Here is a 24,709-nt window from a genome sequence, read left to right as displayed (position 1 = left end):
TCTTATCCAATACAACTACCTTTTTCACTTATGCTGATAAGCTTGCCTTCACTAAGTTCCTCTGGCTGAACAATTAGTGTCTCTCCAACTGCAAACCAATATAAATGGTTTGCAGTTGGAGACACACTAATATATATAATACCATATATATAAATAGCTTATGAGGTAAGCTATTTATTCTATAATTCTATTTATATTAAATTCAAATTTTCCTTCTAGCATTATTACAATTTTTGCTGCACTTTCATCTTTGTTGACCAATTTCCTGCTTTATTTTGGTAAACTGTAACATGAGTATATCATTAGGAGACAGAAGCCAACTATACATCCCACTGGCTGTGCATGATTTTGAGAAACTGATACAGTGACCAATCACCAAAAAACTTTGAAAGTGACATTATATGCATCAGTAATTACATCTTAATTGGCGAGTTGAAAGACTAGCAACAAATTCTGTAGTTTATGCAATTACATTTAATATGAAAGGGGAAGTAAAATTTTAACCATGTTGTTAAGGGACTGCTATTTAGCTAATTCATGGTAACTGAAATTTGTGCCTACAGGAATTGTGTAAAGCTAAGGACTGCCTATATATACCCTTTTTTCCTCTTCAAGCTTTGAGTTTAAATTCCCCTTTTAACAGACAGCAATATTACCATTCCTGCTTTCTTTGTGACATCATTACTTAGTCTTGTTTTGTTTGAGCTTTGTCTCACAAAATAAGACATAGCAAAGTCATTTATTAATACAGTTGGCAAGTCTTAGTAAAATTATATTCATTCATAACATGTAAGGTTTATATTTAGTTTTATTCACATCACCTTATTTTACATGTACCTTTTCATTACAATTGGTTTTTACTCTTAATTTTGCTAAGTATGTTTTTAAAAAATTCACCCCTTGCTCCTAGTCCCAGATTCAGATTACAAGTTGTACCTATCATTATTAACCATTATGGTTCAAATGATGTCATACATAAATTCACATATCACTTTTTTAAGACAGAGTCTCACCCTGTCGCCCAGGCTGGAGTGCAGTGGCACGATCTCAGCTCACTGCAACCTCCACCTCCCAGGTTCAAGCAATTCTCGTGCCTCAGACTCCCAAGTAGCTGGGATTACAGGCGTCCGCCACCATGTGCAGCTAATTTTTTTGTATCTTTAGTAGAGATGTGGTTTCATCATGTTGGCCAGGTTGGTTTCGAACTCCTGACCTAATGATCCACCCGCCTTAGCCTCCCAAAGTGCTGGGATTACGAGTCACCAAATTCACGTATCTTAACATACCAAAAATTAAATAATTATGTCCTTCCAAATGAAAAGACCTTTACAAATACAAATTCATGTTAGGTACAAAAGATTTTTTAATTCGCACACATTATTTTTTAGTTCATATAATTCAACATCATTATCAGGGAAATGTAAATAAAAAAATCACAAGATACTACCTTCACCCCCACTCAGACAGCCACAATAAAAATGACAAGTGTTTGCAAGGATGTGGAGAAATTGGAACCCTCATACAACTGCTGGTGGGAAGGTAAAACAGTGCAGCTGATTTGGAAAGTCTGACAGTTTCTCAAAATATTAAACATAAAGTTACCATCTAACCCAGGAATTTCACTCCTAGAGAAATGAAAACTTACATTCACAAAAAAACTTGGACACAAATTTTCACCAGCATTATTCATGAAAGCCAAAAGTAGAAAAAACTCTAATTTAGTCTATCAAGTGACAAATAAATATCACATCCAGGCTACAGCATGGACTAACCTAGAAAACACCAACCTAAGTGAGAAAAGCCAGTCACTAAACCGTGTTCAATGATTCTTTTTTTTTTTTTTGAGACAGAGTCTTGCTCTGTCACCCAGGATGGAGTGCAATGGTGCAATCTCAGCTCACTACAACCTCTACTTCCTGAGTTCAAGTGATTCTCCTGCCTCAGCCTCCTGAGTAGCGGGATTACAGACGTGCCACCATGCCCAGCTAATTTCTGTATTTTTAGCAGAGATGGGGTTTCACCATGTTATCCAGGCTGGTCTCGAACTCCTGACCTCACGATCTGCCCACCTCAGCCTCCCAAAGTGCTGGGATTACAGGTGTGAGCCACCATGCCTGGCTGATTCCATTTATATGATGTACCCAGAATAGGAAAGTAGGTTAGTTGCTACCTAGGCCAAGGCAGGAAAGAAGATGGGGTAGAAATGGAAAGTAAATGCTAATGGATACACGGTTTCTTTTCGGAGAAACGAACTGTATTTCAATAAAGCTGTTAAAATTTTTTGACAATATAGTCTATCAAAGAAAACTAATCCATAATTTCACCAACTAAATCTGTTTTCACCCCACTTACCTGTATACATACATACATACGTAACTATGTCATTTCAATGTATATCACACAGACTTACTCGAAAGTAGACCTCTTCAAATTAAAATGAGTATCTTTTCAGTTCAACAATTACTCAACACCTATACAGTATTTCACTGAATACCTAAACCTATTGTTGGGCCATTTTTTATATCAAGTTTTCTATTATAAAATCATGCTGCTTTAATAAACATATTACTCAATCTCTGCACGTATCTTCACAGTAAATTCTAAGAATAAGTGGGTCAGGTCGGGCCTGGTAGCTCACACCTGTAATCCCAGCCCCAGCACTTTGGGAAGCCAAGGCAAGCATATTACCTGAGGTCAGGAGTTCGAGACCAGCCTGGCCAACATGGCAAAACCCCATCTCTACTAAAAATACAAAAATTAGCCAGGCATGGTGGCGTGTGCCTGTAATCCCAGCCACTAGGAAGGCTGAGGCAGAAGAATCACTTGAACCCAGGAGGCAAAGGTTGCAGTGAGCCAAGATCGTGCCACTGCATTCCAGCCTGGATGATGGAGACTGTTTCAAAAAAAAAAAGAGCAAGTAGGTCAAAGATATGCTCAAGACTGATGAGCTCTTAATGAGATTCAAAAATGACAGTAGATGAAAAAAAGAAAATCTTCCTTGAGCACACAGTCCTACAGGTTTGGTGAACAGGGACCAGTTTAGTTTTTTGACAGACATCACTATACTAGTTCCCAAGGGTACAACCTTATGCTGCTGTGGTTCTGATTCATTCTTCAAAGCATTCCACTTTAAAATTACGTATTTAAAAAATGCTTAATATGCTAAGTAAAAGCAGGATATAATTGCACATAATCGCAAATACCAAAAAACTGTAAAAGTCAGTCTGAAAGAAAATATATCAAAATGTTAATAGTAGGTCTGACTGATTCATTCTTCAAGGCATTCCATTTTAAAATAACATACCGCCGGGCGCGGTGGCTCAAGCCTGTAATCCCAGCACTTTGGGAGGCCGAGGCGGGTGGATCACAAGGTCAAGAGATCGAGACCATCCTGGTCAACATGGTGAAACCCCGTCTCTACTAAAACTACAAAAAATTAGCTGGGCATGGTGGCGCGTGCCTGTAGTCCCAGCTACTCAGGAGGCTGAGGCAGGAGAATTGCCTGAACCCAGGAGGCGGAGGTTGCGGTGAGCCGAGATCGCGCCATCGCACTCCAGCCTGGGCAACAAGAGCGAAACTCCGTCTCAAAAAAAAAAAAATAAAAAATAAAAAATAAAAATAAAAATAAATAAATAAAATAACATACCAAATGCTTAATACAACCAAATGCACAAAAGCAGGCATAACTATGTATGACAGAAACTCCTTAAAAATATGCACAGACAAGTTTGAAAAAATACATCAAAATATTACCACGTTTAGGGGTTGTTTCTAAAAAATAGGACTATGATTTGCTTCCTTTTACATTGATTTTAAAAATTTTAACAATGAAAAGATACATATTCAAGGTAACTTATCCACCAAATTCCAGAAACTGAGGGATCACCAAAATCCTCATTTTAAGGATTAGAAAATTGAAATTCAAAAAGACCGACTCAGGCAAGGTCATCTACCTATTAAAACAGCAGAACCTCAACTTGAAGTGTTCCTCAAAGAGGTATTGGGCTTTAACCATTGTAATACAGTCTTTGAAACATCTCCTAATAAAATATTGATGCTATTTCTCTATATATATGAACACAGACCTCAAATACCAATGTCAAAGCATGTAAGAGTCAAGAATAATGCAAAACATCCTAAGGAAACAGCAAATAAGTAACTGAATTCAATACTAGTTTTATAATACTGAGGCAGCTCAAATCCTACAATGTGTTTCTTTGATGGCACACACTTTGAAGCCCTGTGTACATGTGCATCCCAATTTTCCTAGCAATATATATATACAGCCCAGACACGGTGGCTCACGCCTGTAATCTCAGCACTTTGGAAGGCTGAAGCAGGTGCATGACGAGGTCAGGAGACCAAGACCATCTGGCTAGTGTGGTGAAACCCCATCTCTACTAAAAACACGAAAAAATTAGCCAGGTGTGGTGGCATGCACCTGTAATCCCAGCTACTTGGGAGGCTGAGACAGGAGAATTGCTTGAACCTGGGAGGTGGAGGTTGCAGTGAGCTGACATCGCGCCACTGCACTCCAGTCTGGGCGACAGAGTGAAGCTCTGTCTCAGAAAAAAAAAAGAAAAAAAAAAAAAAATACACACACACACACACAGAAAAGCAATTATTTCTCTTAATTCACTTTTTGTGAATATGATACCCACAAGAACACAAATAAAAACTCAGTTGTTAAACATCTAGAACTCTTCTTTTAAAAGAAGTCACAGGCCAGGCACGATGGTTCACGCCTGTAATCCCTGCACTCTGGGAGGCCGCGGGGGAACGATCACTTGAACCCAGGAGTTCAAGACCAGCTTGGCCAACATGGTGAAACCCTGTCTCTACTAAAAACATAAAAATTAGCCGGGCACAGTGGTGCATGACTGTAATCCCAGCTACCAGGAGGCTGAGGCAAGATAACTGCTTGAATTAGGGAGGTGGAGATTATAGTGAGCCAAGATCACGCCACTGCACTCCAGCCTGGGCAACAGAGTGAGACTGTCTCAAAAAAAAAAAAAAAAAAAAAAAGAGAGAGAAATATGTTTCGTACACAAAACAGGAAATCCTATCAGAGCCAAATACACGAAGCTCAAAACTCACTTAACTGTTGCCAAGGAATATTACTAAACAGAAAGATCCCATTTTTAACAATATATTGATTCTAACTTGCTGCTTCATTTCTGCATTACTAAATCACAATATATGAAACACAGTTTTACATTTTATAATAGCATGTAATATTCTGTAATAGAAAAATGACTCAACAGACAACTGAATATGCATGTACTATGTGCCGTGAACTTGCTGGTATAAAGAGATGAATTAACAGCTCATCTCATTATTTGGTATAAAATTTAAGAGAAATCATACAAGTCCCACACCAATACATGTAGCTATGAAACTTGTATAGAACTACGCTGGAAGAAAAAAAGCCTATCCTATGATTCATTCACTTTCTTCTTGTGACCACTATCAGTACTTCCATATTGATCTTCACTCCTAAAACTATAAATTAGACAGGTTTTAAAACAGCCTGTGATGTATATTTAAAGTTCCTAAAACTGAGCACCCAACTTCTTTGCATTAAGACAATTAAGAGCAGTAATGAAGAAAAAACAGCAAAATATCTTTATTTAAATTTTCTAGACTTTAAAGATATAGAGCTAGGTAAGAATATTCCCTGAATTAGCAAAGGTAATTAATCAGCAAAACTCACACTGAGCTGCATTTCAATTTAATAAATACTACCAGAAGTCATGGAAAAATGGGTAAATCCCCAGGAGTCTTGTTCCCAAAATGAAGTAAGTTCGCCAAGACTGAACATTTTAAATAATAGCTGGCATTTATTTAGTGTTTAATACATGCCAAGCATTGCTGTAAGCATTTTTCATGTCATGTCTTATTTGCATCCCAAAATTCTGAGGCAAGATAACATTATCCCCACTTTACAACTGAGAAACAAAAAAACACAAATATAAGTAACCTGCCCAAGGTTATATAGCAGGTAAATGGCAGTCAGGATTCAAAAACAAACTTCTGATCTAGTTGTCTTAAACTCTACATAAACGTTGGCTAATCAACAGCAAATGCATAATCAACAAATGACTTTATCTAGTGCACAAAGCTTTCAATCACCAAATATTTATTTAACACCTGCTAAGTGCCAGGCACTTAAGTTAATGATGACAAGATAGACAAGGTCCCTGCTGATCCAGCTCTTTGAGTGTGGGTGAAAAAAAAAAGAAAAAAAATCTTAGTCATTGTTGCAATGGGGAAAATAAACACAAAAAGGAGGATGTGAGCTAAGATCTAAATGACTTCAAATATCCAAAGGCATAACATTCCCTTTGCAAAGGGAAAACAAAAGACCCGAGACAAGATGAGGCTTATTTGTACAACAGAAAAAAATCAGTGAAAAATGTAATGAGGCCAGAAAGGTAAGGATGGGCTAGTTCATATAGGGTTTTATATACAGCATTTGTAGATAGTTTTTGGTTTTGATTCATTGCTAATGTTAAAATAGGGAGTCACTGAAGGTTTTCAATGAAATGACATGACCTGATTGGGATATAAAAATCTCTTTGACTAGATAGTTGTACCTCTGTATCCATGAATTATTCTTCCCCTCTCCCTGCAGACACCAAAATTCCTTGTTGGCCCAGGGGTCGGGACTCCTGATCTAAAGTATATGGGAGGATGTGCATAGTGTGTATATCTCCTATACTGTTAGGTATATACACACTATGCACATCCTCCCATATACTTTACATCAGGAGTCCCAACCTCTGGGCCAATAAGGACCAGTACACCTGTCCCGTATGTGGCTTGTTAGGAACCAGGCCACACAGCAGGAAGTGAGCATTACCAACTGAGCTCTGCCTCCTGCCAGATCAGTGGCAGCATTAGATCCTCAGAGAAGCATGAACCCTATCGTGAACTATACATACGAAGGATCTAGGTTGAGTGCTCCTTGTAAGAATCTAAATAATGCCTGCTGATCTGAGGTGGAACATTTTTCATCCCAAAACCATCCCCCAATCACCCATGGAAAAACTGTCTTCCATCGCTGCTTTGGTATCATCTCTAGATCACTTACAGTACCTAAAGCAATGTAAATGCTATATAAACAGTTGTTATATTGCATTAAGGTAATAGTTAAGAAGGAAAAATATCTATATATATATTCAGTACAGACATCTATCCATCTTTTTCCCCCAAATGTCTTCGATCTGTGGCAGGTTAACTCCACGGATACAGAACCCACAGATACAGTGGGCCAACTGCGTATGAAGAGTGGAAACCGAAACCCACATGGAGTAAGGGTTTTACTTTTAATTTCCGCCCCCCTCTCCCAGCCCACCCCAAGACAGGGTCCTACTATGTTGCAAGACAGACTTGAACTTCTGGGCTCAAGGGATCCTCCTGCCTCAGCCTCCTGGGTAACTGGGACTACAGGCATGTCCCAGTGTGCCCAGCTTAGGACATTATTTACAGGAGTAATTATGCATCGACTTGAATTATAACAAAGATGGCCAAGAGCGGACAGATCCAAATGTATTTGAAAGGAAAAGAACAAGATTTGCTGACTGACTAGATGTGGAAAGGAAAGAAAAAGACTGTAATATGTAATCAAGGATAATACGAAGACTTGGCTTCAGCAAGAATTGAGTCCATGCCATTCCCACTTACTTAAAATCTGTTTGAATATGTTAGGTTTAAGATGTCTATTATATAGTTCCAGTTAGGGCTCATTGTCTAATATTCAAAACTTGATTGCTGAACATTTACTATGAATGTCCTAAGTAAAATCAGATGTTTGTAGGCCAGGAAAAGAATGCAGTTACAAAAGAATTCTGCTCTAAATTCACGATTTAAAAATTTTAATCTATAAATCAGTAATGAATGAGTACAATTTTTCAAATACCTTTCTTCTTGTATTTTCTTCTAATCCCATCTCCCTAACTCCTGGCTATGAGACTAAACTTTTTATGCAAAATTCAAATTAAAAAGTTCAAATAAGCCATGCATGGTGGCTCATACCTGTAATCCCAGTACTTTGGGAGGCCAAAGCAGGTGGATCACTTGAGGTCAGAAGTTCGAGACTAGCCTGGTCAACATGGTGAAACCCCATCTCTACTAAAAATACAAAAATTAGGTGGGCATGGTGACGGGTGCCTGTAATCCCAGCTACTTGGGAGGCTGAGGCAGGAGAATCACTTGAATCTGGGAGATGGAGGTTGCAATGAGCTGAGATTGCGCCACTGCACGCCAGCCTGGGCGACAGAACGAGACTCCCTCTCAAAAAAAATAAACAAATAAATTGGGGGAGGCTAAGGAGGAGGATCAATCACTTGAAACCAGGCACTGGGGACCAGCCTGGGCAATGTAGCAAGACCCCATCTCTTAAAAAAAATATATAAAAATAGGCCGGGCGCGGTGGCTCAAGCCTGTAATCCCAGCACTTTGGGAGGCCGAGGCGGGTGGATCACAAGGTCAAGAGATCGAGACCATCCTGGCCAACAAGGTGAAACCCCGTCTCTACTAAAAATACAAAAAATTAGCTGGGCGTGGTTGTGCATGCCAGTAATCCCAGCTACTCAGGAGGCTGAGGCAGGAGAATTGCCTGAACCCAGGAGGTGGAGGTTGCAGTGAACCAAGATCACGCCATTGCACTCCAGCCTGGGTAACATGAGTGAAACACCGTCTCCCTCCAGAGTAGCTGGAATTACTGTATATATATATATAGATAGATAGATACATATAAAAGTTAGCCAGCTACTGTAGTCCCAGCTACTTGGGAAGTTGAGATGGGAGGATCACTTGGGCCCAGGAGTTTAAGGCTGCAGTCAACTATGATAACCACTGCACTCCATCCTGGGCTACAGAATGAGACCCTGTCTCAAAAAAAAAGTTCAAAACTACCCTTACAAATTTTGAGGGGAAAAAAAGATCATCAGAGATCTAGTTTCCAAAAATTAATCTTAAGTACAAAAAAAGTATCACCACTAGACTAACATACACAATGGGGCAGCACTGCTTTTCCAAAGGTAAATGGTATACTCGTAAGAACACTAAGGCAAAAATTAAGTGCATTTTGAAATGAAAATTTAATATCATTGGCTTAATTTTAAAGTTAAATACATTTGAATTCCTTGAACATATCCTAATTTCTTGAATATTAGTAGTAATTCATTATCTTCATTAACCACCTTATTACCTTAACCAAACAACGGTTAAGTTTAGTTACTTGGTATAGTTTATTTTGGTTTAAAGTGTACATATATTTATAATATGAAAGTCTTTTTAAATGCTGGGGAAAGGATAATCATTCCTCTTCTAAATTTAAAGTAGTAATATAAGAATGGACTGTGTGTTCTGTAAGACTATAAGGATATATAAAAGTATAAAATCTGTTCCATTTCAGAAAAAAATCAGAATTAAAGAATTTTAAGCTTATATAAAACTGAAAAATGCTAAGGAATGTCCACTCACATTACTACAGTATTTCCAAACTTCAACATAAATCAGAATCATCTGGAAGGCTTGTTAAAACAGATTTTTGGGCTCCACACTCACAGCTTGATTCAGTATGTCTAGAGTAAGGCCTAAGAACTTGCCTTTTTTTTTCAGACGGGGTCTGCAGTGGTGAGATCTTGGCTCACTGGATCCTTTGCTTCCTTGGCTCAGGTGATGGCTCCACCTCAGCCTCCTGAGTAGCTGGGACCATATGCGTGTGGCACCAAAAACTGCTTATTTTTGCATTTTTTGTAGACACGCAGTTTCACCATGTTGCACAGGCTAATCTCCAACTCCCGCACTCAACCGACCCTCCTACCTCAGCCTCCCAAAAAGTGTTGGGATTACAAACTTACATTTTAACTAAAGTTCCCATGAGATGCTAGTGCTGCTAGACCTGGCAACACACTTTGAAAAGCCCTACTCTAATATACACTGCACAATTTTCCACTAAAACATATCTTTTTCCTCTTATTAAACTTACCGAAGAGTTTCTTTAAATGGTAGAGTATCCCATGGAATCAGAAATTTACCACTTCTTAAAAATTCTATTGTTATATATACATACACTTGAACCTAACTCTAATTATGATGAAGGCCAAACCAATTCTGGATCCAAAGTTGTGTTTTTTAAAAAACTAATTATGGACTATTGTATGATACCGTTAAAATAAAATGTCCAGAACTGCTATGTCTGTATAGACAGTAGACTAGCGGTTGTTTAGGGTTGGAGAGGGGAAAGTGATCACCAACAGGTATGAGAGTAAATATACTAAAATCTATTGACTTATACACTTCAAGCAAGTGAACTTTTTTATATAAAAATTCCATCTTAATAAAGCTATTAAAGAAATTGTATGAAAGTGTACACAGTAGCTAAGCAAATTAAACTAAATATTGCCATTGTAGCCACTCTTAGAATACATAATACTAATCAGAATAGCAATAGTTTTGTTTCTTCTCATCCCAGGTAAACCAGACTACCAAAATTACGACAGACTCCAAACTTCAAATCCAAAATCAACCTGATTACCTAGCATTCGTAAGGCCATTAAATTATAGGTATGTAGAAATATTTTTTGGGAAATTAATGATAGCCTCCGGGGTGATCCCATGCATTTGGCAGTAATATACTTCAACACTGAGCTGCAATTTTTGAAAAATTTGCTTCACCAAATCAGCTCTCTGCCCACATATCCACCAGGAGCAGTAGAGCTTCAGGGACAATATAAACACATGGAGGGAACTATCTAGACTTCCTCTTCTCGCTTTTCCCACAATATACAGTTTGTATACCTGAAATCATAAAACTAAAAATAAGGAAGTCCTCATTAAAATCACTTACTTTACTGCATAGGAATATTAGATGACTTATTAAAACTTTCCTTATATATTTTCATCCATCAGTCATTCTTATTCCTGAGAGAAGTTCTACTTTCCTTTTTTGGTTAAGGAAACACCTATACCAATAAAAAATAAACCTACGACCAGGGGCAGTGGCTCATGCCTGTAACCCCAGCACTTTGTGAGGCCCACGTGGGCAGATCACGAGGTCAAGAGTTTGAGACCAACCTGGCCAACATGGTGAAACCCCATCTCTACTAAAAATGCAAAAATTAGCCAGACGTGGTGGTGGGCACCTGTAATCCCAGCTACTCGGGAGACTGAGGCAGGAGAATCACCTGAGCCTGGGAGGCGGAGGTTGCAGTGAGCAGAGACTGTGCCATTGCACTTCAGCCTGGGCAACAGAGCAAGACTCCATCACAAAAAAAGAAAAGAAAAAAAACCCCTAGAGTGTCTGTAAACTCTACCTTAAAAATAGAGACTTAAAGAATCTTTCCAAAGTTCAAAGATTTTAAAGCCTTTTATTACATTACTATTTCCCCTTTGAATTAATGTCTACTGCCCAACGACCCTGTCAAATTAGCTCTGATTTGTCTTTAAAGCTAACAGGACTTACGTCTCATGGGTTCCAAAAAAGAAAATGGGTAGTTTGTTTGTAGGTGGCTTTACAGCTCCATCAGGAACTTCATCTACCTAAAAGAAAGATGAGAAAAATTAAAATCTTTTAAACCATATACACCTCAACATTTATCTGAATAAACAAGAGCAAGACATCCAAAAGGGACTGTTATAAAATGGACTAGTTCTGCAGGCCCATAATCTCCTATCCCCAAATCTGAAACCCAAGAATCTCTGAAAACCAACATTTGTTTCAAAACTCATTTGGTGGCAAAACCTGGACTGATATTGAGGTTATCAGTCATTTCTTTTATCCACCTACTATTTCCACTGTTGTTTCTTTGCAGACATGTTAAGTTTGTCCTGTGCTATTCCAGACCACACTAGCAGCAAAATATATGGCATTATGTACTCCCTTGGACTTCCTAAAATCCCAAAATTCTGAATTATTAATCATATCAGCACTTCCAGTAAGGAGTCTGAACCTATTTGACAACCCTAAATGACAGTTCTGCAGAAGTCTATACAAATAACAGAATAATGTAAAAACAGACATTAACCAAAGTTTAAATCAGTTACCTACCAAAGTCTGTAAAACTTATGAAAAGATCCTTCACCAATATGCCTGAATCACATGAGGCTACCTGTTCCTTTTTCATTGCTCTTTCAACCTTTTAAATAATGTAACGAAGCAATCATCAGGTGCTATTATGTCTAACATATCCATAATACTTGTTACTTTCCCCTATCAATAAAGGAAAAACAGACCTCAGGACTAAAGTAGTACTATCTAACTAGAATTCAACAACATGTCAGCCAGGCACAGTGGCTCACGCGGCAATTCCAGCACTCTGGGAGGTCAATGCAGATGAATCACAAGATCAGGAGTTCAAGACCAGCCTGACCAAGATGGTGAAACCCCGTTTCTATTGACAACACAAAAATTAGCCAGGTGCAGTGGCAGGCACCTATAATCCCAGCTACTCAGGAGGCTGAGGGAGGAGAATCGCTTGAACCCAGGAGGCAGAGGTTGCAGTGAGCCGAGAACACACCACTGCACTCCAGCCTGGGAGACAGAGTGAGATGCACCCCCACCCCAAAAAAAAGGATTTAACAACATGTCTATTTTAAATATCTTAATTTTCATAATTTCAAAAACACTTCAATTTGAAAATCAGCTGACTTTTTTAAGAAGGGAGTTGACCATCAAAGAACCTACTAAACTCTGTAAGCATTACAGTGCTGCAGAAAAGACCATGAGGACAACTGAACTGGTTATTTGTGAGGAAGTCTAAAGGCTTTCACACACCAATAGAATCATTACCATCCAATACCTCTAGGAACCTATTTCCCCACCTGTATGATGAAGAGCACACCTGTTTCCTCAACCTTGTGGGAAGGTCCCCTAAGAGATCATTTCTGTTAACCCAGTTCATATGCTTTTTTCTGCTAGCAAACAGCTTTAAGAGCATATGTAGGTGCAAATACCTAGCACCTACAGCCTTTAATAAATGCCAGAAAAAATTTATTTTTTAAATGATTATTATTGGTAAAGGATTACGTACATGAATGTTTAAGACTTAAAAATTAATGAAGTTTAGGACATACAAACAAACGTTAAAGCAAGAATTGGAACAAGAGGTGTCAGCTTTACAGCTCAGACTTTAAATATGTACTCTAAACTCTCTATAGCAAAGATTTTAAATTTCTAAGAATGAGAAGACAGAAAAAGGAATGTTAACTGTTGGACACAGAATACATCAAGACTAAATAGAGCTGTTTCTCAGAAAAAAATGATGGGGAAAAGGGAAAAGACAAACACTTCCCTTCCAATCCAAATGAACTTGTTAAATGCAGAACTTGTTGGCCAGTCGCAGTAGCTCATGCATGTAATCCCAGCACTTTGGGAGGCTGAGATGGGTGGATCACAAAGGACAGGAAATTGAGACCATTCTGGCAAACATGATGAAACCCCTACTAAAATACAAAATACAAAAATACAAAAAACTAGCCAGGCATGGTGGTGCACACCTGGCGTCCCACCTGCTAAGGAGGCTGAGGCAGGGCAATTGCTTGAACTTGGGAGGTGGAGGTTGCAGTGAGCCAAAATCGCACCACTGCACTCTAGTCTGGCGACATAGCAAGACTCTGTCTCAAAAAAAAAAAAAAAAAAAAAGAGCTTGTTAAATAAGGAAAAAAAACACTCTGGTCCTCCAAAGGCTACCTTATTTTTCTTTCAGTAGCACTCTTAGTCACTTAACATATGAGCATGGGGAAGATGATTTGGGAGATTTTTAAAACATTTCATTTGGCTTTTAACTAAATCGTGGTATGCAAATTGGAATATGGATGAATTACACAACCTCAGATGTTTGAAAATCTCAAAATAAACAAGGATATCTCGAAAACCATGAAAAAGTATATTAGAGGGGCCTTAAACCTGATCAGTTTCCCTAAGCTCCATGTGAATGTGAATTGTGTTTTATAGGTGCATCATATGTACTAAGGACTGGGGAGGGTATAAAGAAACTCCATCTAAAGTTGTTGCCCTCAGGCTCACAATACATTTGGAAGTCAAAGCATACATAGAGTAAGAATTACAATAAAAGATTATCATAAAAGGAATAGATTAGAATGTAAAATATATAGAAAAGGATTATGACTAAGGATTGTTCAAATAAGACAGCACCGAAAAGGCAGACTTCATAGACAAGGAAAAAAGCTTTGGACGGAAACTTGTGAACAGGAATCTACATAGAGCAGCGAGATGGAAGAAAGTCAAGGAACAGTGATCATTTTATACTTGGATGGCACTCTCAGCAACTATATAGGACTCTGTTATCTAATGGGTGTTTTCCTCCATTCCTCTTCCCTGTTGACATAACTAAAACTATAGAATTTAATTATTTTTAGCAAATATATTTTCGAAGGAGTAAATTAGTCAAATATCGCTTGGAAAAATACAACTTCAGAACACCATGTAAGCGTATTTTTAAAGGATCTTGAGTTTACCTAACCTAATGGATCACAACATATTTTAGGTCCTATCTATCACCTAATCTAATGGATCACAACATATTTTAGGTCCTATCTATCACTGTTTTGGAGCCTGGATACCACCATAAACAAAAAGACCTTTTTTTCCTAAAAACGGAGCATAGACATTTAAACAGTCTCAATTCCTAAATGTCACAAAACATCCTGGGTCCTCAGCCATTTCTCTGTACCACTAGATGTGAACTCAGAAATCTGGTCCACACCTTTTTGCCTATTGGAAACAAAAGGATAAAACAACTTCTCCAAGGTCATAAACACTTCGAATAAAAAAGGGGAAATAAATTTTCTGGCCCTTCCTCGGTGCTAAACTACTGTAATACTTTCGAGAATATCCAGTCATGAATCTCTGTATTAAACAAGCAAATCCAGAAGATCTCAAGCACATTAAAAAAAAAAAAAAACTGTAAATCCAAGTCAACCACATACAAACTTCTCTGACATCCCAGAGTTTGTAATCTGAACAAATTCCACTAATATTTTGTATTTGATCCAAAATTACAGAAATGTCAACATTTCGCTAATTTTAAAAGAAAATCCATTCTTCATTATTTCACCTACAATGGAATATTAACTGGCAACGCATTTAAATATTTCCTAAGAATAAAATCTGTCCAAGTCTGTCAATAAGCCATACGGAAATAGACAGGTATGTAAAAACGTCCGAATTTTTATAAGTACATAGGAGATTATCGGGCAAAAAACTAAAATGAAAGATCAAGTTACAAATGAGACTAAAGCGAGGGAGATAAAGGACAGAGGGGAAAATGAAGAGACACCGTGGGCAGCAGGCCGCTGGGGAGGAGGGTAGCAGGGCTAGGCGCGAGGGAGGGCTACAAATCACTTACTCGGGCTGGCCAATGGGGATAACCTTTCATCTTGGCAAAGATGAGGTCTCCAGGTTTGAAATCGCGAGTCATGTTTCGGGGGCGCGGCCGGGGGTCCGAAGCCCGCGAGGCGGTGCAGAGATGCGGCGGCGCAGGGATGCGGGCGGCGGACTCGGGCCGAGCTCCCAGGCCAGCGGGCCCGAGAGGATGCCTCGGGGCGTCCCGACGCGCCTGAGAGGGAGAACACCGACAGCGGTTAAAGCGAAGAACCCCGAAGGGAGGGGCCCCAAGGGGAGAGGGAGGGGGAGGGGGAGGGGGAGGGGAGCTCGCGGGTGGGGGTGGGAGAGCGAGGGGAGGGCCGCCTCCCGCTCCTCCCTCGCCAGTGCGCTGCCTCCGCGCGGGGGCCGGTCCTGCGCCCTGCCACCGAAAAGACGCCACCACCTGAGGCAGGGATGCTGCCAGGCCCGAAATCTCCCGTCTGCCCGCCCCATCTTTCTCCGGGCTTTTTCCACCGGGCTTAAGCCCCAGGAGGGAGGGGGTGCATGGCAGAGAAAAATGCAGGGATTCCGACAGGCAAGCGGCCCACTTTCCACCCCCGCAAGGCCTCGCCCGTAACCTGCTGCCCGGTGGCTGCACCCTCTGCAGCCTCGGCCCCCGGGCGGGCCGCGTCCACTTCCCCGCTACAGCCAGGAGCCAGGCCACGGGGGGGGGGGGGGGGGAAGGGGGGGCGGGGCGAGTCCCCCGTCGCCCGCTCACCTGCTGGGGCCGCGGACGCCGAGGCTGCGATTGCTGGCCGGCCGCCTATACCCGTGTCCACGCAAGCCACCTGCGCCACCAGCTGCCGCAAAGGCGTCTCAACGGCTTGGAATCGCAACCGCCTCCGCCACTACCGCTGCCGCCGCCGTAGCTGCGCTGCTCCCGCGCGGCTCCCGCTCGGCGCCCGCTAGCACTGGGGCGCGACCAACTGCTCGCCGAGAAAGGGGGGATAATGCAGACCCCGGCGAAGGTGTGTGGCTCCAAAGCCGAGCTTCTGAAAACCCTGGGTTCCTAAGTTCGCTTTCGTCTAACAAGTGCGTGCAGATGGATAGGGAGACGCAAGCGAAGAAGAAAGAACTGGGCGAAAATAGCTCGGCATGCCGCAAGTTCCCCCTGCGGTTTGCGGAGTGGTCGGGCCCGGCCCGCCCCTGCTGGCCTCTCTCTGTGTGTGTATTTGTATGTGTACTGTATGTAAAAGGCGGGGAGGGAGGAAATGATTGTTGTGGACGCGGTTTGGGGGCGGGTATCCGGGCCTGTATCCCTTGGCTGCGTGTTAGGGAGAAACTGGCAGTAAAGCTGCATGTTCTTGTATCGTTTCCCAGGGTGGGGAGGCTTTAATGCTGCTTTTGCGCGGTTTGCATCATCCAAAAAAGAGGAGCTGCATGAAAACCCATAGATGAAATTGGAGAAAGCGGCGGTTACAGGGTGTGCAGCATGTAGGCCTCTTGCACCTCGCTGAATGGGCCTCATCGTCTCCCTTTCCTTGAAATTGTAATATGAGAAAGCCGTATTTCTTTAACGTTTAAAGCACCAAGAACTATTAAGAAAAATGCAACTCTACTGAATGCAAAATGCAAAGGATAGAAAAAGATGACAGGAAAGCAGAAGCCTTTTAGATAGGATGGGGGTTTGGGCCCTAACTAAATTTTAGCTGCATCTAAATTTTATTTCCCTAGTAGAAGAGTAGCCAGTAGGTGGTACAATGTATACGTATTACTAAACCTCAAATGTTTTCTGTTTTAAAATGCTCTTCAAGGAATTTTAAAGATTAATTTTTGACCTTTTAGAGAGAGAGAAAGTATTTTTTAAAAGAATGTTAAGACACATAAAAATAAGAATAAGACATATATTCGCACCTAGATAATACTGCTTTAAATATGGGACTCCCAACTGGAAATGAATCAGGAAAAGGTTTATTGAGTGGGTAAAGATTAAGAATTTTGAAAGCAATACAGTATGTCTTTGAAAAGGAATGAAAGAAGACAGTCCCAAAGTAAAATGTCCTGCAAGGAGTTTTGAGAAACAAAATCATACCTGGGCAGAGAGTTCCAAGTGTAGCAAAAAGAGAAATTGACTGGCAAAGGAGAAAGAAGGGTTGGTAAAATGTCTTGAAGCTTCTCATTCTGAATTTGAGTTTAATGTGTGTAGTAGCGAGCTACTATAGGTTGCTGAGCAAGAAAGGGGTGAAAATGATTGTTTAACCAGTTCTTGATGTTTCAAGGTAGATGATAGAAAGAGGCTCCGGGTAACGAGTACACATGAAATGACCCATTTCTCAGTGAGACTGATGACTATGAAAAGGGAAGGAAGAGCACAACTAAGTAATTACACAAAGGAATAATTGTCAGGTGTTGGCTATAAATTATGCACAGGAAAAGGTGGAGAAAGATGTGTTGAAGAAAAGCTCAAGATACAGAGTAAGCGAGACCAAGAAATCATTCAGCAATGATTTTTTTGTGCACTTTATTTGTTATAAACCCTACAAGGCCTTGCTACTGCAAGTGTGGTCCAGGGCCTAGCAGCAAGGGAGCACTTGGGTGGGAGCCTATTAGCAGCTCAGCCCTTCCCCAGGCCTACTAAATCATAATCTGCGTTTTAACAGGATCTCTAGGTGATTCTTATGTATATTCAAGGTTGAGAAACTGCTGTAGTGGATACCTCAGACTGTAAGAACTTCAAACTAAGAAAACAGACATATAATAAGTTATCATTAATTTTAAAGATAACTTTTTATTTGTACTAATGGTAGGACCCACAAGTAAAGAGGGGGTAGTTAATGTTGGGGGACCTCAGAAAAGAAATAAAAAACAAAGGAAAATGGAAAAGTATTGATGTTTTAGTGTTTTTTGTTTTGTTTTTTTGAAAGAAGTACCATACTTCGCTCTTGCTGCCTTTAAGTTTTGACCATTTCAACCTGTGGTAGTCTGTGGACAACAGGAGATACCCTTTAAACAATAAGGGCAAAACAGGTGGCGGTTTAAGCTTCCGGAGAACAAAAGCCCAGGATCCCTGGGAGCAACAGTTCTGAATCTGAGAGGAAAGGGGGAGGGGAGGGCAGGGAAGGGAGAAGGAAAGCCGGGCACCTCTTAGCCAGGTGGAGAGCTTTTCTGTGCTCTTTTCCAGCAGTACTATTTTCCAGCCATGCTTGGTACAGCCTTCCTCCATAATCAGCCTTCTTAGTGGGGGTTCTTGAAAAGGTATAGCAAAATGGAGATCATAGGAGCAATGGGAAAGTTATAGGGTGAAAGAATATACTTTCCAAAACAACTGAAGCAAGCGTTGCAGGGGGGATGGAGGCAGGAAAATCTAAGTGAGTTGAGAGAGGAACTTGGCCGACATTCCATCTTTTAACTCAAGTGCTACTATCCCCATGTCACAGATGAGAAAATAGGCTCATAGAAGATAAGCAACTTGCCCAAGATCACACATCTAGTCCAGTGGCCAAGGCAGTATTCTAGCCTTCTGGCTACTTGCCCGTGCCTTTTTGTGATCCCACATCGCCTCTAGGTGGGGCAGGGAGGCAGCGAGGCTGAATGAGGAGTGGCTTATAATTAGAAAAAGATGCTGGAAGGAAAAGTAGCCTAGTACTTACTCTTCTACCTTCCGCCGTTGAGCTTGAAAGTATTCCCAGCTTCAAATTTCCTAACAACTTCCCTCCACCCCATGCCGTTCCCCAGCTTGTCCCCAGCACCAGACCATTCTTTTTAACTCCTTCTGGTCCTAAAGAACTCAACCAAAAATCACCTCTGGAAAGGATCCGACCTCATCTTACAGTAACATAATTTGTTATTTACACTCTTTCCTACTAATCTGTAAACTGCTTAGGAGTAGGCACTATCCTATTCGTCAGTGCAGGTACTCGATAAAAAGGCACCTGGCGTGGTGGCTCATGCCTGTAATCCCAGCACTTTAGGAGACTGAGGTGGGCAGATCACAAGGTCAGGAGTTTGAGACCAGCCTGGCCAACATGGTGAAACCCCGTATCTACTAAAAATACAAAAATTAGCCGGATATGGCGGTGTGCACCTGTAATCCCAGTTACTCAGGAGACTGAGGCAGGAGAATCACTTGAACCTGAGAGGGGGAGGTTGCAGGGAGCCAAGATCTCACCACTGTACTCCAGCCTGTGCGGCAGAGCAAGACTTAGTCTCAAAACAAACAAAATTTTTTTTTTCAAAAATATTTATTGAATGTATGAGAGGGAGGGACAAGTGAAAAACCCCAACAGAGTCATTAATTCTTCAGGGTGAGAAAGAATATTAAGTATGACACATGAAAGTGTTTTTGTTTTGACTTTGTGAATTTTTCTTGTACAGTACTTAAAGGTTAACCCTTTAAAAGCAGTGAGTGATATTTTTCATTCACCACAAATACATTCATTTTAACCATTTTAATGGGAATCTTTCTAAATGAGATATTTATTCTAAAAAAATAGCAACAATAATCTCTTCATATCTTTTACATAATTTCCTATTTTATTTTATTTTATTTTTTTCTTTTTTTGAGACGGAGTTTCGCTCTTGTTACCCAGGCTGGAGTGCAATGGCGCGATCTCGGCTCACCGCAACCTCCGCCTCCTGGGTTCAGGCAATTCTCCTGCCTCAGCCTCCTGAGTAGCGGGGATTACAGGCACGCACCACCATGCCCAGCTAATTTTTTGTAGTTTTAGTAGAGACGGGGTTTCACCATGTTGACCAGGATGGTCTCGATCTCTTGACCTCGTGATCCACCCGCCTCGGCCTCCCAAAGTGCTGGGATTACAGGTGTGAGCCACTGCGCCCGGCCCTAATTTCCTATTTTAATACACAGTGTTAGTGATGCACCTTCAACTTATTGATATGAACAAGTATTGAACTATTTTCTCATGTGTTATATTTTAAGCTTCATGATGGGAAACTAGTGGGACGTTAGCAAGAATATGACGGAAAATCAAGAGCATTAATCAAAGAGTTTAGTTGGGGATGTCATAAACCCAGTCTAGGCCTTGCTTCTCATGAAAATCAATAAGCATTCAAAGCTTTGGCTCTTAGGTAGGCAAAAACTAAGAGGTACTAGCTTATGAGACAGTGACTAGGTTTACTGTTGAGCTGGTTTACCAATGTGTAAAAGAGAGTTGTTTTCAGGCACATGAGATAAGAGAATTCTTGATGAGCCTGAGTGCTCCTTGGAAAAACTAGAAAGAAGCAAGGCAGAGACAGTTTGACAGTTGACTTGTGAGTACTATTGGTGCCTTTGTGAACACTGCCTAGACTGTGGGCTGTTTTAGTAGATTTTTTTTTCTTTTTGAGACAGAGTCTCGCTTTGTCACACAGGCTGGATGGAGTACAGTGGCACGATCCTGGCTCACTGCAGCCTCTGCCTCCCGAGTTCAAGTGATTCTCCTGCCTCAGCCTCCCAAGTAGCTAGGATTACAGGCATGTGCCACCACGCCCAGCTAATTTTTTTTGTAGTTTTAGTAGAAGACGGGATTTCGCCTTGTTAGTCAAGATGGTCTCAAACACCTGACCTCAGGTGATCTGCCCACCTTGGCATCCCAAAGTGCTAGGATTACAGGCTTGAGCCACCCGTGCCTGGCCTCCAGTGGGATTTTTAAAAAATCGCTAAATAACCTGATCGCTTCTCATCTCAGACACTTGGTTTGCTTCTGTCTTACATCTCCATCTTCAGTCTCAGTTCTAAGGCTTCTCTTACCCCTCAAATGTGTATGTCATACTCCCTTCTGACTCTGCTGCCTGATTTGCCTTTTTCCCTTCTTCATCTTATTTTTGTCTACATTCTTTCTCATTTTCCTCCATATTCTTATTCTCTCCCTGATTTTGGTGTGTGAGGTGTGTAGCTTTGAAAGTAGAATGATCTCTTGCTCTGGTCAATAGGCCTACCAACCTGGTATGTCTTTTATTGTCTTTGTACCGTTGATTCTTCTAGGTTAGCATTCTCAGAGTGTTTTCTGAGGGCAATAGTGTAGTGTGCGAAGTTAAAAGGCATAAGCTCGGGAAAAGGAAATTCTGTAGACAAATGAATTTGAGAAATGCAGAGTCAAACAAAGTAGCATGGCTTTCTTTAAAGTAAGACATCTCAGAGCTGTTAATATATTAAATTTGTTTTATGAATTTCTAAAACGGGTTTTTAGCCATGAGTCCAAAGTTTTTTGATAATGGAGCTCCCCTTTCTTTTTTCCTGGAAAACCGTCACCTAGGACTAGTGATCGTAAATATTATACCATGCAACATTTTGGCAATGTGCTTTCTTATGAGCTCATTGATAAGCAGGGGATGTGAGGTTGAGCTCTGATAGCCAGACACCAGAGGCTTTACTTTAAACACAAATTTAATTTATCTTAATATTTAGAAAAAGTAAGTCAAGTGCTCGATGTTCCATTACAGAGAAAAAACTAATAGTTAAAACTTCGACATGACGGAAGAAAAGAGAGCACAGGCTTTGGAGTCAAGCACGTGTTCTGATGATGGCTCTGTCATTTTCCACATGTGCTTTAACTTCATTGTACTTACTTTCTAATCAGTGACATGTGAATAAGGACACTTGCCTTAGAGGGCTATTGTGAGTATTAAATTAGATCAGAAACATATAATATGCATGATATTAGCATCTTAGCCATATTTACAACCTGGTTGGGGGGGAAACAGTTGTCTTCCATGTATGTATGGGGTTATGCTATGATTGGGTCTAAAATCCAACCAGATGTAGAGGGAAAAAGTTGTTTGAAAACTTCACTTCTAAGGACTGCTGGATGACAAATTACTGGTTTGACTTTGCTCTCAGGGATTTTTTTTTTCTTCTTGTTGGATTGGTTTTTGTTTTTTTAAGACATGGTCTTGCTCTGTTGTCCAGGCTGCAGTGCAGTGGCATAATCTCGGCTTACTGCAGCCTCAACCTCCCGAGCTCAAGTGATCCTTCCACCTCAACCTCTGGAGTAGTTGGGACTACATCCGCACACCACTATGCCTAGCTTTTTTTTTTTTTTTTTTCTTTTTTAATTTTTTGTAGAGACAAGGTCTCTCTATGTTGCCCAGGCTGGTCTCAAACTCCTGGCTTCAAGCAGTCCTCTTGCCTCAGCCTCTGAAGTTTGTAGGATTATGGGCATGAGCCACTGCACCTGGCCTGGTTGTTTTTTTTTTTTTTTTTTTTTTTTTTGAGAGCAGTTTTAGATTTACAGCAAAATTGAGAAGATAAATATGTATCCACATGCCCTCTACTCCTACACATGCATAGCCTGTATCATTATCAACATTCCCCAATAAAGTGTTACCTTTTTTTTTTTTTTTTGAGATGGAGTCTTGCTCTGTCTCCCAGGCTGAAGTACAATGGCACAATCTTGGCTCACTGCAACCTCTGCTGCGTGAGTTCAAGCAATTCTCCTTCCTCAGCTTCCTGAGTAGCTGGGATTACAGGCATGTGCCACCACACCCGAATAACTTTTGTATTTTTAGTAGAGACAGGGTTTCAGCATCTTGGCCAGGCTGGTCTTGAATTCCTGACTTCATGATCCCCCCATCTTGGCCTCCCAAAGTGCTAGGATTACAGGCGTGAGCTCTGGCCAAGTGTTACATTTTTTATGATTAATGAAATGACATTGACACATCACCCAAAGTCTATAGTTTACATTAGAGTTCACTATTTCTATTGTACATTCTATGGGTTTGGACAAATTTATAATGACATGTATCCGCCACTGTAACATCATACAGAATAGTTTCACTGCCCTTAAAAGCCTTTCTGCCCTGCCTATCCAACCATCCGTTCCCCAAGTCATGGACACCAGTTACCTTTTTACTGTCTTCATAATTTGGTCTTTTCCAAATCATACAGTATGTAACCTTTTCAGATTGGCTTCTTTCACTTCGTAATCTGCATTTAAGTTTCCTCCATGTTTTCTCATGGCTTGATAGCTAATTTCTTTTTAGTTCCGAATAATTTTCCATTGTCTGGATGTACCACCATTTGTTTATTCATTCACCTACTGAAGGTCATGTTGGTTGCTTCCAAGTTTTAGCAATTATAAATAAAACTGCTCTAAACAACTAAGTGTATGTTTTGTGTAAATACCAAGTACCGTAATTCCTGATTCATATGGTAAGAATATGTTTCACTTTTAAGAAATTGCCAAACTATTTTCCAAAGTGGTTGTATCGTTTTATATTCCTACCAGCAATGAATGAGAGTTCCCATTGCTCTACATCCTCATCAGCATTCGGTGTTGTGTTTTGGATTTTGTCCATTCTATTAGATTTGTATTAGGTATCTCATTGTTATTTTATTTTTTTGATATTGCATCTCATAACTTATTAGTTCCTCCACAGTGGTTAGTAGAAGATTTCTGCTTAAATGTGTTTTATATGTATCGTTTAGTCAAGAAAATATTTGTTAAGACATTCACCTAGAGTAATATGGAAATCTAAGGTGGCTTGGTGAAAACAGAGTATATATATATATATAGATTACAAAATATTTAGAAAATACAAAGTAGGCCAGGCGCAGTGGCTCGCACCTATAATCCCAGCACTTTGGGAGGCCGAGGCGGGTGGGTCACGAGGTCAAGAGATCAAGACCATCCTGGTCAACATGGTGAAACCCCGTCTCTACTAAAAATACAAAAAAACTTAGCTGGGCATGGTGGTGCACGCCTGTAGTCCCAGCTACTCTGGAGGCTGAGACAGGAGAATTGCTTGAACCCAGGAGGCGGAGGTTGCAGTGAGCCGAGATCTCGCCATTGCACTCCAGCCTGGGTAACAAGAGTGAAACTCTGTCTCAAAAAAAAGAAAATACAAAGTAGTAGCAATGAATTCTTAAAATTTCCATACCCACAAATCACCCTGTTAAAACATTTGCGAATTATCTTCCAGTCTTCATTTGTATAGATTTTTTTTTTTCAGACAGCATCTCACTTTGTCACCCAGATTGCAGTGCAGAGACATAGTCACAGCTCACTGAAGCCTCACCCTCCTGGTCTCAAGCAGTCCTCCCAGCCCGAGTGGTTGGGACTACATGTGTGCACCACCGTGCCTGGCTAATTTTTTATTTTTTGTAGAGATGAGGTCTCTGTGTTGCCCAGGCTGGTTTTGAACACCTGAGCTCAAGCAATCCTCCCACGTTAGCCTCCCAAAGTGCTGGGATTACAGGCATGAGCCACCATACCTGAATTTTTGAATAGATTTTTAAACATAGTTTGTAAATATTGTTTTTAAGTAAATTTTTTCTTTTTGAATAATTTTAAATTTATAGAAAAGTCACCAAAATAATACATAGGGTTATTGTATACCTTTTGCTAAGTTTTCACACTTGTTAATATATTAGCATTG

The 24,709-nt window shown here is 40.5% G+C and overlaps 1 protein-coding gene across 6 annotated transcripts in view; it reads right to left on the bottom strand.

Annotated features, from left to right (window-relative positions):
• The window catches only part of PSIP1 (PC4 and SFRS1 interacting protein 1), a 47,515-nt gene extending 31,212 nt beyond the window's left edge, over window positions 1–16,303 (bottom strand). For all 6 annotated transcript variants that reach the window (XM_032300143.1, XM_032300144.1, XM_032300149.1 and 3 more), the window contains exons 1-3: window positions 16,113–16,303; window positions 15,378–15,587; window positions 11,474–11,550 (exon numbers count right to left, since the gene is read on the bottom strand). In XM_032300143.1, coding sequence (XP_032156034.1) covers window positions 11,474–11,550; window positions 15,378–15,449 — 149 coding nt within the window. In that variant the 5' untranslated portion in view covers window positions 15,450–15,587; window positions 16,113–16,303. The remainder of the gene's footprint in view (window positions 1–11,473; window positions 11,551–15,377; window positions 15,588–16,112) is intronic.
• Between the last annotated feature and the right edge of the window lie 8,406 nt (window positions 16,304–24,709).

Source organism: Sapajus apella, unplaced genomic scaffold (genome assembly GCF_009761245.1).
Source record: "Sapajus apella isolate SASKATOON/1434 unplaced genomic scaffold, GSC_monkey_1.0 scaffold42, whole genome shotgun sequence".
In the NCBI taxonomy this organism is placed as follows: Eukaryota; Metazoa; Chordata; class Mammalia; order Primates; family Cebidae; genus Sapajus; species Sapajus apella.
Note: the sequence above shows the minus strand (reverse complement) of the source record. Positions and strands in the feature narration are given on the sequence as shown.